The sequence below is a fragment of the Marmota marmota genome, unplaced genomic scaffold (assembly GCF_001458135.2).
Source record: "Marmota marmota marmota unplaced genomic scaffold, marMar, whole genome shotgun sequence".
NCBI classification, from domain to species: Eukaryota; Metazoa; Chordata; class Mammalia; order Rodentia; family Sciuridae; genus Marmota; species Marmota marmota.
In genome coordinates, this window is record NW_025999869.1 from 5,678,326 (window position 1) to 5,692,868 (window position 14,543).

The 14,543-nt window shown below is 40.6% G+C and overlaps 1 protein-coding gene across 1 annotated transcript in view; it reads left to right on the plus strand.

Annotated features, from left to right (window-relative positions):
• Slit3 (slit guidance ligand 3) overlaps positions 1–14,543 on the plus strand; it is a 563,280-nt gene that overhangs the window by 48,776 nt on the left and 499,961 nt on the right. Inside the window, exon 4 of the mRNA XM_048814838.1 lies at positions 2,611–2,682. Coding sequence (XP_048670795.1) covers positions 2,611–2,682 — 72 coding nt within the window. The remainder of the gene's footprint in view (positions 1–2,610; positions 2,683–14,543) is intronic.

Below are 14,543 nucleotides of genomic sequence, written 5' to 3' on the forward strand. Positions count from 1 at the left end.
TTCATTGACTGTTTTATTCACCAAATGGCGACAGTTTATTGAGCCTGTAAGTGCCAGATACTAGCTGGACTCTGATAGATCTAGGAAGAAGGGCTCAAAAGGGGCTGAGACAACTTTCCAGCAGGTGACACTGATGTAGGGCAAACAAGGAGAGCTAAATAACACGTCATTTGCAAAGGTGTGGGTTGGGGTAAGAAAATCCCAGGAGATGCTGTTCCCCAGGCTAGTGGCACCAGGGAGCTGCTGCTGCCCTGAGCTTTGAGGAGCAGTGGTCAGGGTGGTCTGCAGGGCCCAGCCAAGGCAGGGGCAACAGGAATTCACGATCTTGCCGCACTGTGGTCTTGGAGAGAAGGTCATGGTCAACCTGAAGTTATGACAGGAGGGGAGGGAATATGTCCCCCACTGCACTGTCCTCTCACTGTGTCTCCTGCCCTGGGAAACTCCCTCAGGGTGAATCCAACAGGAAGCCAGAGGCCACAAAGCTTCTAGAGGAAGCAACTAAAATTCCGCCTCCAGGGCCTGAGCAAAGTGGAGAAAGGGCCCCCGACATCTCATTTGTGTCTCAGTGCCTCTTTCTGAAGCCCAGAGTGTCAGCTTAATGAGTCCAGAAGGAAGAGACGTCTCCTGGGAGGCTGGACGAGGCTCCTCCAGAAACCCACATGAAATGTGATACTCAGCCACCCTGGAGTTAGTCCTTGTTCTAATTAAGAAAGAATACAGCAAGCTCTGTGACTGACGGGGAGTGAAGCCCAGTGAGCAGGCCCTAGTCCCTGGAACTGAAGGGCTCCCACTTTAGAAGATGCGCTAATGTGAGTGTGTTAGCTTTCTAAGGCTCCTCGACATGTGGCAGATGGAAAAGGAGAGAAAGGAAGGAACATCTATTAACCCTTTAATTGTACTTCTGATCCTGGACTTGACGGTTTATTTATTTCATTTTTATTCTAAGAACTTGTGTGATGTTTTATTTTCTCTTTTACAAAGTCAGAGACTGAGTCTCAGAGAGTTTGACTAGCTAGCCCTATATGACAGCATCAGCTGGTAAGAAGTGGCCGGGGCTTTCCAGCTGGCCCAGGAAGCTCACAGTGTAGGGCCAAGGCTCCCAGCCTCACCAGCTGGGAGACCATGGGCACGCCATTTCTCCTTGACCTGTCTCTCAGTCTCTAAATTCAACCATTTCTGTACCTGTGAAGGGAGGGGCCTGTAAGGGGCCAGAGCTGAAAAAAATGTGAGGTCAGAATGGACGAGGACTGCAGCAAACGGCTGACCTACCTGACCGTTGATAGTGGGAAATAAGAATGTAAAATACCATGAGTCTAACAAATGCCTCTACCGGTCCTGCTGGGAACTTAATGAGTCCTAGGCTAGCCTTCTCCTTGATGTCAAGTCACGGTGTGCTGGGGCCCAGAGTCGTCTTTAGTTCTCCATTCATCCTGTAAGCAGTTCTGAGGTGACCGCTGTGCTATAGCTCCCTGTGTTAGCCTGGGAGTCAGGTGCTGAGAGGAGTCCTTTCCCTTAGTCACAGGGGCGGGGGTGGCGGTGGGGACGGACGTTAAAATTAAACACAGAGGCCCAGATGTTAAATCCGCAAAGTGCAAAGGTTATGACACATCTCCGATGGGGGACATCACGGGAGGTTCATTTTGAACTGAAGACATGCTCTTCCGAGGCTGTGCTTCCTCTCCTGCCATTCCTCGGCTGCTTGAGGCACCTCTCCTTCTGTCTAATCTGGAGGAACCCGGGGTCTTTCCTAGACTCCACTTTCAAAGAAACATCCTGCAGTTGCAACTGTGCCCCCATCCCATTCAGCCACCAAAGATCCCATTCAGCCACCAAATGCCATCCGCATCCTTTTCTGGCCCAGGCTGGCCCCACCCACATGGAAGCAATGCGGCTTCCTGGCTTCCCTTCCTACTGTTCAACTAATCCATTTTAAGCTGCCATTTTTTTTTTTTTTTTTAAGGTAGGGAACAAATGTTTTATTGTATGTGCAGTTCTTAGGATGTGCCACATGCATGAATCAAACTTACTTAAGCAGAGTGTTTAGGATTTTTAAATCACCTTCTGGGAGGCTTAGGGGGTGAACATGGCTCGTGGCTGGGTGCAGGAAGACAGAGGTTTTGGGATCATCATCATGAGGTTGAGCTCAGCCAGGCCCTGGGCCTAAGAAGTTCCTGGGACCAGGCAGATTTTCTCAGTTACAGCCAGCTGCCTTACAGCAGCTTCACCCTTCTGCTAGGGTGAGCAGGGAAGGCCCTTTTCAATGAAGTATTTTTGAATCCTTGGAGGAGGGACCTCTGAGGGAAGAGATGTGTGGTTTCTATAAGCAGCACCTCTACCTCTCTCTGTTCTAATGCAATATCCTGCAGCGCTTGGGGGGAATTTGCTAAGAACATTCTTAAAATAGAGGCCTGGAAACCAATCTGTCAGGTAGAAGTGTGCAGGCAGTGAAACCCTGATTGCTGTGACACCATGCTGGGATGTGCGTTATCTTGTCCCACCAAACTGGTCCCAGTGGAGGGGCCAAGCAGCCTTGGCCGAATGGCCTGAGGCTTCACAGGAGGATCCACAGTCCAGCTTTGTCCTTGACCCTCGCTGCCTCTTTGGTTATAGGCATCTGGAAGACAACCAGGTCAGCGTCATCGAGCGAGGCGCCTTCCAGGATCTGAAGCAGCTGGAGCGATTGTAAGTAAAGGACACCTCCTGGCTTCAACGTGTTGGGGGGACGTTTTGTTTTATTTTGTAAATCGGTCTGTGACCTTGTTTAAAACGAGTCTCCAATGTTCAATAAAATGTTTCTATTATATTGAAAGCCCCTCAGATGCACTGAGATCTGCTTAAACTCCCCTTTCTGAGAAGATGCTGGACTCGGCCTCTGGGGTCTGTTTGCTCCCGACCCCTCCAGCTCTCTCGGTTTCTTTATGTGGGGCAGGTTTATACCCAAGCCCTGGCCTTCCCCTCCTTCCTGGAGGAGGGCCGCCTGGAGCTGCCCTGTCATGGAAGTCACATCAGATCCTCCCTGCTCCTCTGCATGGGGAGCAAGCTCCCTGCTCAAGCCTGCTCCTCCCCAGACTCCTCGGCCACACTCCCATGGGAGAGGGAAGACTGGAGAGTGGGCGCAGCCTTCAGCGCGCCTGTTTCTCCTCAGAGGGAGCATCAGCCTGTCTCAGGAAGCCCACACGTTTCCACGAGAGAACACATTGCCAGTGGTTTAAAAATAGGCCACTGTTCTGACTCGATCAGAGGGAGGGAGCAAAAGAGACGAGGATGGGAGAGGGATGGAGCCTCCATCTATTTTGTTGATGAATGCTTTTGCAGAAAACTCTGGGGTCACTTTGATGAGGAGAGCTGTTCAGATGGTTAAGTGGGCAGCTTCACCTTTCCTCAGTTAATCACATCTGGCAGCTCATAACATCTGGATATTTGCTTTCTGCCCTCTGAGCAGGGATTGTCCCCAAGAGCACTTAGTCATGGTGGTGGGCGGCTCTCATGCTTACAGAGATAGGCTTGGATGAAGGGAACTGCCTGATACCACCTTATTAGCTTTTTGATGGGCCACCTTTTTTCCATGAAGTCCTTCTATCCAAGTCCACATGGGAAGGGGGAAAGATCTCATCTCATGTCAATAATATTACTCAGAAAAATGCCTCACCACCCTCTGTTGTGTGAACTGTCTCATTTATTGTTCTCCTTCTGCATCAAATCCCAGCATATGTTCTGCTGTTATTGCTTTGAAAATATGACATTTATTTTACTTAAGGGAAAAAAGTTATAAAACTAATGAATGCTGCCTTTGTTTACACTTTGATTTTGAACTTTCTGAAAACTTAAATTCTCCTCCTTATTTAGACCAAAGAAAACATAAAAGTGTTTGTTGAAGCTGGTTCCTCTCTATGAAATAATCAACATTTACACAGAAAGATAAGTACACATCCCTAGTGGAAAGGCCACCTCTTGCTTAGTCTTCTAATTAGAAGGGTAAATACATTCCTAATTTGTTAATTTCATGGTTGTTGGGAAGAATTAATTGAGTACTTTGGACACACCAGGAGCTATGCCAGTGCATTATATGCTATCAGTTCTTTGATCCCCACAAAATTCCTATGAGGTGTTATTACTCACATTTTGTAGATGAAGAAACAAAGACCCAGGGAGATTAAGACAAAGGTGAGGTGTCAAGATACAAAGCCACATCTGCCTGACATCAAAGCCCACATTCTTTCATATTCCTGTGCTACAGACATTTGATGAAGTGTGATCTTTAGCAATAGCCTTGCAAATAGCCTCCCACATACCCATTTCACTCCAGGGAATATCAGTGAACTGTTCTGGCAAAAGGCTCTTTTCTGTGGCTTGGTGAATAACGCTGACATACCATGCATATCTGAGGAATAAATGGGTAATGGTTGCAGCAGAACCTGGCTATTTCTCTGCTTTAGTGTATTAGTGGGTACTGTTGACTGTTCTACTGGATAAGCCGTGAGTCTTAATGACTTTACATTAGGGAGAGTTTACCTCTTAATCATGTGAAATGCAGTATGGGCAACCCTGATAAGGCCTCTCCCCTCCAAGTGGTGACTCAGAGGCACCAGCTCTTTCCACTCCTTGACTACCATTTTTAAACGGTGGCTTCCAACATACCAAAGTTTGTCTTCATCAAGCCAGCAGGAGGGAGGACAGCACCGAGGGCTGCACATGGAGCTTCCCAGGGCCGAGAGCTGGAAGAAGTGCTTTCATTCTTACATGCTCTGAGCTAGAATTCAACCATGCAGCTACCACAAACTGCAGGGGAGGTTGAGAAAACTCATAGAGCTTTCCAGGTAGTGCCCAGCAGGTAGAGGAAACATGCTTAGTGCAAAGACTGGCCAGTCTCTAACTTCTGTTGCAAGTGAGCTGAAGAAATACTTGGTCAGAAAGAAGTATAGGAGTGTAGGCTGCTAGACTAGAGTGCACAGCCGGGTAGGTACTCTCATTTGAGGCAAAGCCTTCCAGTGTCAACAAGAAGGGGGATGTGTGAGGCATGAATCCTGACTGCTGTGAACTTGGTTTCCATAATGCAGTCTGCCCCCAATCAGACTAAGTGATATACAGAATGGGCAGATACCATCTATTTGCTATTAACAACTGAAGAAGTGTCATCTCTAGTTCTCACCCCTCCACCTTACTTATATTCCTATATTTAGTGGTTGATTATTTTTATTGTTCATAATCTGAAATACAGAATATGAGAAATTATGTGGGCTTCAATAATTCACATATGGAGGGTTTATTTCTGATCTATTTATTATTAGTTCATCCTTTTGGAACTTTCTGGGAAAGGGAAGAAAAGTCTGTCCTCCTGGTCTCAACTGAGAATTCTCTATTCCTCCACGAAAGAACACTTGTTCCAGACTGAGTTGAGCATCTCTGCAATAGTTATTTTCTGTTGCTATAATAAAATGCCTGAAGCTGGGTACTTTATAAAGAAAAGAGGCTTACGTAATAAACAGTTTTGGAGCCTGGCAGCCCAAGATCAGCCTCGCCTCTGACAAGGGCTCCTTTGGCTATGTCACATCATGGTAATGGCATCATAGTGGGAGCACATGTGAGACAGAAGGACCTCATAGAGAGATAGGAAGCCAGAGAGCAGGAGGGGATAGGCTTGCTATTTCATAACAACTTGCTCTTAGGAGAACAACTAGCCCACTCTGTGAGACAGGTTTCAATCCCTGAGGCTTGTGATGCTCCGATGACCCAGTCACTTCCTACCAGGCTTCACCTCTAAATGTCACTACATGGAGGAGTAGGCTTTCAACACATGGATCTTTTAGAGGCACAGCACACTCAAACCACATCCAAACCATAGCATCTTCCTCCCATAGTAACACGCTTATCCCTATAACCAAACTTTTGATGCCTTATTTCAATTTCCTATTTTTCAGATTGTCTCTTCTCAAAACTGAGTGTGTTGAAGTCAGGGATCATGTTCCATTTAGCTGTTAATCTAACATTTTTGAACAAGGCATGCTAATAAGTGCTTGGAGGATTATTTATTCATCAAAAATACTTGAGATTTTGTTGTATACCAGTGATTCTGAGCTGGGACAAATTTTGCCCCCTGGGGGCACTTGGCAATGTCTGGAGACATTTTTGGTTATTTATGACTGTGGGATGCTCTTGGTAGGTGGAATCCTAAGTACCCTATCTCTAACTACCCTAAAATGCACAGGACAGCCCTACAAAAATAGAATTATCCAGCCCCAAATGTCACTAGTATTGAAGTCGAGAAACTCTGCTATTGATCTTTTATGTATTAGAGAGCACACTGGACACTTTATTATGAGGTTGACTTATCATGTCCCTAATGTGACAAAATATAAAATCCAAAGGTAAATGTATGTACTCTAAATCTACTTTGGCCAATTTTTACTTTTGGTTTCCAGAAAGTAGATGAGAAAGAAGAAAAGTTAAATGAAATCAAGAGCAAATAAACAAATCAAAAAGGCAGGCCATTCTACAAGATAACCACCCTGGTCTTCAAAAGTCGACAGTCGTAACTCTGTGGCAGAACCCTTGCCTGGCCTGTATGAGGTCCTGGGTTTGAGCACCCCTGACCCCTAAAACATTAATGTCATGAGGGGGTGGAAGTTGACTGTTACAGATTGAATGAAACTTAGGATAGACAGAGCCACACAAAATTAGGAGAGTCACTGGAATTAAAGTGTTCACAGATCCTTGAGTTATCTAAGAAGGGATGACAGTGATAAATAGTTATCACCCTATCAAATAAGAATGTATGTTATGATCAATGTGATAGCCTTTAAAGGGAGTAGTAAAATATATATATATCCCAAATAGAAGAATAAAGGACATGTAAAGTACAAAATATGAGGGATAAAAGGAAAGAAAAGAATACAAGTGAATGGGATAAATAGAAAAACATAGTAAAACAATACATATATCATAATTCATTTATACGTAAGTGGACTAATCCTCCAATTAAAAGAAGATGTCTGCTGGGTGCAGTGGTGCACACCTGTCATCTCAGTGGCTTGGGAAGCTGAGGCAGGAGGATTGCAAGTTCAAAGCCAACCTCAGAAATGGCTAGTCACTAAGTAACTCAGTGAGACCCTGTCTCTAAATAAAATACAAAATAGGGCTGGCGATGTGGCTCAGTGGTTGAGTGCCCCAGAGTTAAATCCTCAGTATCATAAAAGGAAAAAGACAGATTTTTAGTGTGAACTTAAAAAAGCACAGTTATGTGCTGCTTATGAAAACAAATGTTAAATATAAAGTTGAAAATTAAAGATCCATTTGGCCATGAAAATACTAACCAAAAGGTTGATGTCACTCTATTAATACTGGATAAAACAATCTTGGAAAAAAGAAACATTATTGACTATAAAGTGGGACATGTCATAATAACATAGTAAATGCATCAGAAAGATATAGCAGATCTATGTGTGATATGTGTAAAACTGCCTGAAAATACATGAGGCAAATATTGACAGAACCAACATGATAGACAAATTCATGACCATAGTTATCTTTCTCAGTAATTGATAAATCAAGCAGACAGAATTATTAGTGACAGGTAAAATAGTTTAATAACACTGTAAACCTGGCCAAATGGAAATGCAGAGAATGCTTCTGACAACACCGTAGAATAAACATTCTTTTCAAGAGTGCATGAAGCTATTATACTGGTCTAGGAAGGAAATCTCAACAAATATCAAAGGATTGAAATCATATGAAGATTCTCTGACAGCAGAAATAATTGAGACACCAATAAGAAAATAGTAAGTAGAATTTGAAAAAAGGGGTGAAGAACCCAAGCAGGAATTTTGAAATTAAAGAAGTTATTTCAAAATAAATATTGCAAATACAATACTGAAGAAGAATAGACTTTTAGGAATTACGCTATCCAGTTTCAAGTCTTATTGTAAAGCTACAGTGATCAGGACAACATGGTTTCAGTAAATAACACACACACAAATCAATGGCATGGAGTGGGCCAGAATGCACCCAGGCAAACAGAGACAGCTGAATTTTGATGAAAGTGCAAGGACAATTCTGTGAGAAAGAATATGGTATTTTCAACAAATGGCACTGGGACAATTAAGTGTCCCGTGTGCAGAAAAATGAGCCTGGACTCAACTTTATGTCTTATGCAGAATTAAGTCCAATTGTGAGATGTGTCTAGAGGTAAATACAGTGAGGAATATACATGACCTTGGATTTGGAGATGAGCATTATTGACACAACCCTAAAAGCATGATCCATGAAAGGGAAAAAAAATGATTTGATGAATTGGACTTTGTTAAAATTTAATAAAGGCCACCATTAGGAAAATAAAAGATAATCCACAGACCAGGAGAAAATAGTTTTAAAACATATCTGGTTAAAGATTTGTATATAAAATACAGAAAGAATTTAAAATACCCAATAGTAAGAAAACAAATATCTTTTCTCCCTACCAAGACACAAAGAAATAGGCAAAAGATATTAATAAGTACTTCATCAGAGAAGCTGAATGAAAAACATACTGAGTATCATTATTTCATCAGGGAAATGCAAATTAAGCAACAATGAGTCGCCACTGCACCTGCTGGAATGGACAAAATACGAAGCTGATGATGCTGATGGCTGGGGGGATGGAGCAATAGCTTCTCACCTTCTTTGCTGCAGTGATACACAGTGTTTTGAAAAACAGTTCAGCATTTTCTTCCAAAGATAAACATCATCTTATGCACTCTAGACTAGCGGTTGCTAGGGACTCAAGGAAGAAGAGGGATTGGAGGTTTCTTGGGTGAAGCACAATAAGTATGAGGGTTAGGGTGGTGACATTGCTGTGTGATTCTGCAGTGGGAATATGGGACACTGTATGTTTAAAAAACAAACAGGATTTTACACCACAGTGTGAACCCTCAAATGTGTGAATTTTTTAAATCATTGAGGAAATCAGGGGAGTGCAGACTGTGAGGAAAGTATGCCCAACTTCACTGAAGGTGGTGGGGAAGATGGTGACCTGGGTGGCTCTGGGAATGAATGACAATATCTGTAAGAATAAAGGCAAGAGGAACCACACAAACTGTGATTCATTTGACAAATTTGTCTCTCACAGGAATGTGGGTAACAATTCACAAACCACTACACATGTATACTGGAATTGAGCAACGGATGGAGGATGTTAGGCACAGGTTTCCACTGTGGAAATGCTTAGTTAGAGACAAGCAGTGGAGAAAGCTAGAGTGATCCAGGTGCAAATAGGTTAGACTTACAGACATCATATGAACATGTTTAACCTAATGTACATACTTTCATTTTACACAGGTGGATATGTATGTAGAGATATTCACTGGCATGTGTGCATGCATGGATTAATATATAAACATGTCCTTGCTCTGTCAGCAGGAGAGCCTAGAAGCAGCACTATGGTAGCAACATATATTCCCAGCTACTGGATCTTGGTTTCTCATGCTGTTCTCTAATAAAAAGGATTTAACACAGCTTGGAGAAATGGTTAATTCTAGGACTGGAGCATTACATATGTTGTGCTCCAAAGGAAGTGCTCAAAACAAAACTGTGAGGACAATTAGTAGAATATTTCGAAATATCAAGTAGAGAGGATATTGTTCCCAGTACAAAGAAATGAAAAATGTCTGAGGTAACAGGCCAGTTACCCTCATCTGATCATTATTCATTGTATACAAGTGTTGAAATATCACACAGTACCCCCATAATTATGAATAATTTCTGTGTGTCAATTAAAAACAAAATATATATTTTTTAAAAAGGAAACCTTACAATTTGGGGAATATGTCAAAAGGGCATAGGTGCAAGCTGAAAGAACTCTTTATGGCCAAAGCTGAAACAATTGAAGCAACAAAAAAATTAGTATTGAATTATAACACAAGTATAAAGCAAAAATTCTATGAGTCTAATATACATAATACATAAATAAGTCATTGAATAAATAAATGGTGGACGAGAAATCTCCCATGAAGAATAATTCTGAATAATTTGTTGTGTATATTCCCTATGCTATCTAGGAGGTCAAATACAACTCTTCATTCCTTAAATGTGGACTTCATGTGGACACTTCCTATTAAAAAGCAGTATATGAAAGGTGGTGGGGACAGTAACCTTACATAGAAGAAATCTGGTCACCCTTCCTCAGCCACATGATGAAGATTCACATCAAAAGTGATTAATCACCTTGATGTTATGGCCTTTCAATATGATGTCTTGGAAATAACACTTTATTTTGGTGACTTTTGCCTAAAAATTGATAATCCCAGGATAATAAGGAGAAAAATATGAAGGAAATTCCAATAGAGGCTTTCTAAAAAACACCTGAATAGACCTTGCTATAGTTTACATGTGTCCCCCCAAAGGCCCAGGTACTAAAGGCGTGGTCTGCAGGGTGGCACTGTTGGAAGGTGGTATAACCCGTAGAAAGTGGGGCCTAGTTGGAGGTTCCTAGGTCCTTTAGGGCATGCCCATCACAGTCATCATTGAACCCAGGTCTCTTCCTTTTCCTCCTTATTATTAGCGTATGAGGGATATGGTTCTCTCCCCCACACACTCCCACCATCTTGTCCAGCCCTTATAAGAGGCCCATAGCTATGGAGCCACTTGATTTTAAACTGTAAATTTCAGACCCATGAGCCAAAAATAACCCTTTTCTCTTCATAAGTTAATATCTCAGGTATTTTGTTGTAATGATAGCTGATTAATACAGTTTTCCTCAAAACTGTTAAAATTATCAAAAGCAAAGGAAGTCAGAGAAACTGTTAGAGCCTAAAGTAACCCATAGAGACATGACAGTTAAATGTAATGTGGCAGCTTGTATGGGATTCTAAAATAAATAAAAGGACATAAGTAAAATAAGTATTGGTTTTAGTTACTAATGTATCAATAGTGCTTCATCAATTATGATAAATGGACTATAATAATGTAAGATGTTAATATTAGGGAAAATTTGGTGTGGGTTATATGGGAACTATCTGTACCATCTTCCCAACTTTTATGCTAATCTACATTTATTCTAATATGTGTGTGTATATATATATACACACTTTTTAATGTAGATAAATATGTATATGTCACATAGTATGTGTGTGTATGAATCATGTATATATACATATATACATGTTTATCTATATATCGTGTAGTTTATATATACATGTTTATATATACATATACACACTATAATCTAGATGAAATCTAAGAATGAAAAATTGCAATGGATAATACTTTAAGACAAATGGAAGATGGAAAGGAATGTTTTTTAAAAGTCAAATAACAAATCACTATACAGATTAATTTAATAATTTAATTTAATTTAATAAAAATAATTTTTTAAAAGTAATAGGTCTGCAAGGCAGGCAAAGAAGTTCTAACACACTTCTACTAGAAACCTCTGAGGAAGAAAACTAAAGCAGTTAAAGCAAAACTTAACAGTATGGATAATTACTCTTATCCAAGAAACTTTCCTTAATAAAAGATTATTTGGAAATATAATTTTGTTTTTGCCTGTGGTACTGGAGATTGAATTAAAGGCCTTGCATATGCTAGGCAAGTGTTATGCCCTAGCCCTTTTTAAATTTTATTTTGAGACAGGCTCTTGCTAAGTTGCCCAAGTTGGCCTTAAACTTGTAATTCTCCTGCTTCAGACTCCTCAGTAACTGGGATTATAGGTGTGCTCCACCATGCCCAGTTGAAAGTTCATCTTGAAAGGACATTGGATGCCTGGAAAAAAAGAATCTGAAAGGTCAAAATCAAACATATTTTAATAAAGCTATTGGATTTTCAAGGAAAAATAATTCTTAAACGTTCAATCAATTAATGACTCATAATGGAAAGAAAATTAAATTTCCAGCATACTTTCTGATGCCAGAACTTTTTGCCAGAATACAATTTAATAACTTTCAAGGAAATAAAATGTGAACCACAGATTGTATATTCAGCCACACTGATGTTCAAGTACTATGAGCAGACTGTAGTGATTAGTCAAGAACTCAGGCATCATGGTTTCCATGGTGGTCTTCCTAAAGAGCCTTCCAGAGAACAAGTTTCATATAACCAAAGCCCACGGAGACATGTGCATGAGAACCGGGACAGTCTACATGTAAAGATTCTCTGGAAATGACTTGGGGTCGCATGATGGGTTTGAAATTCCATGGAATGAGAGCAGATCTCCTTGCTCCTCCATGCTTAACAGTCTTTTTCCATACCAGCTGTGTTAATCAGCTTTCTTTCACTGTAACAAAATACCTGAGATGAAGAACTGAGAAAAGTTTTATTTTGGCTCCCAGTTTTGGAGATTTCAGTCCATGCCTGGTTAAACTTGTTGCTTTGGGGCCTGTGGAGAGGCAGCATGTCATGGCAGGTTAGTAGGGTGGAGCTTTCACTTGAGGGCCAGGAAACTACAAGGAAAGCAATGAGGGAACCAGGGTCTTACACAGCCCTTCAAGGGCACACCCCAGTGCTCTAAACACCCCCTAGTAGGCCCCATCTCTTAAAGGTTCCACCACCTCCCAATGGCGGAGACCAAGCCTATAAAACATGGGCATTTGGGGAACATTCAAGATCCAAACCAACAAAATTAACAGCATTCTAGGGTCCTAGAGGATGCAGAAACACAAAATGGGAAAAGGTTTAGTTCTTGCTGATACACATCTGGCTGTGACATGAACAAGAAGCAAACAAATGTTGTTTCAAAAATAACAGTGCAATCCATCACATTAACAAAATAAGTGAGAAAAGTCATTTCATCTCAATAGACTTAGAAAATGATTTCAATAAAAGTCAACACTAATTCATGACTTAAAAGCACTTGACATATTAAAAATAAATAGAATTTTTAAACAAAAATCTACAATAAACATCACAGATAATGGTAAAATATGAGAAACTTTCCTCCTAAGAAAATCAGACACCAACATTACTGCTAGTCTACATAGTGTTGGAAATCCTGGTCTTGGCAGTGATTTAAAAAGTAGGAGGAGAAGGAGGAAGAAAAGAAAGGGAGGGAGGAAATAAGGGGAAAATATAGATATAGAGACTGAAATAGAAGGAATATGAAGACCATTATTTGATAATAACATGATTGAGTACATGGACAATATAAAATAATCTATAAATATACTATCAGAATTTCTGAATGAATTCCTAAGGTCATTAGACATAAAGCCAATATACAAAAAGTCTGTAAGCCAGAAAAAATTAGTCATTTTTTAAATGACATTTGCAGGAGTACCCAAAATATTAACTGCTCAGAAATAAATTTAATGAAAGATGTGGCAATACACAGGAAAAAATAGACATTATTGAGAAAAATTAATGATGGCTCCAACATATGGAGAGATACATTATGTTCATGGATTGGGAAATTTAGAGGTGAAGATGACAACTCTATTTAAACTGATAGGTGGATTTACTGCAGTCTTCAGAATGCAGGTTACTACAGGAATTTTAAAAAATAATTCTAAAATTTATATGGAAATGTAAACAACCAAGAAGAGTTAAGACATTCTTGAAGATCCAGCTATAGAAGGACACTTGATTTGCAACAAAGGTGACTTTATGAAGGATCTTGGAATGGATGGCCTAATAAATTGTGCTACAGTAACTAGATATCCATATGGGAAACTTATTATCTTGACCCCTACCTCATGCCACTCACAAAATTAGTTACAAGTGAACTGTAGATTTAAGTATGAAAGATAAAATAAAAACACTTCTAGAAATTAAAGTAGAATATCTCCATGGCCTGGGGAAGTTGATATTTGCTAAGCAGGATAGAGAAGTCACTAAACTTAATGGGAAAAATTAGATAACTCGGACTACACAAAAATAAATAACTTTGGCCATCAAAATAAATTATAAAGTCAGTGAAGAAAAACCACTTCACAGAATGGTGGGAAGATATTGGCAAACACACAACCAACTAAGGACTTATACTGAGAATGTGTAAGAACTCCTACAAATCAATGAGAAAGAGACAATTGACCCAGCAGAAAAAATGGTTAGGAATTTTGAACAGACACTTCACATGAGGCTCTCTGGTGATCCTAAGAAAAGTTTCTTGACGTGTCTTTAGTATTCTGAGAAATGTGGAATAAAACCACACTCTCTACATCACACACCATCAGAATGCCTAAACTTGCAGTATCAGGGGTGGTGAGGATACTAAATAATGGTGTTTATCTTATTCTTCTGGAGGAGTCATTGACAGAATTGCTCTGGAACACTGGCAGTACCAATAAGGTGTGAACATTCACCTACTGCAAGACCCAGAAATTCCACTTCTAGGTATGCTCCCGACCAAAAGATACCAGGATGTTCATATCAGCACTGTTTGGAATATTCCCAAACTGGAAACAAGCCAAGTGCTCATCAACTGCAGAATAAGTAAATAGGTTGTGGTACATGCATCCAGTGGAATGGATTAATGAAAATGAAAACAACACACATGCGCATGTGTGCGCACACCCACACACTATGGCTACATGTAACCACGTGACTCCCCTCAGAAACACAGTGACTGACAAAAAAGCCAG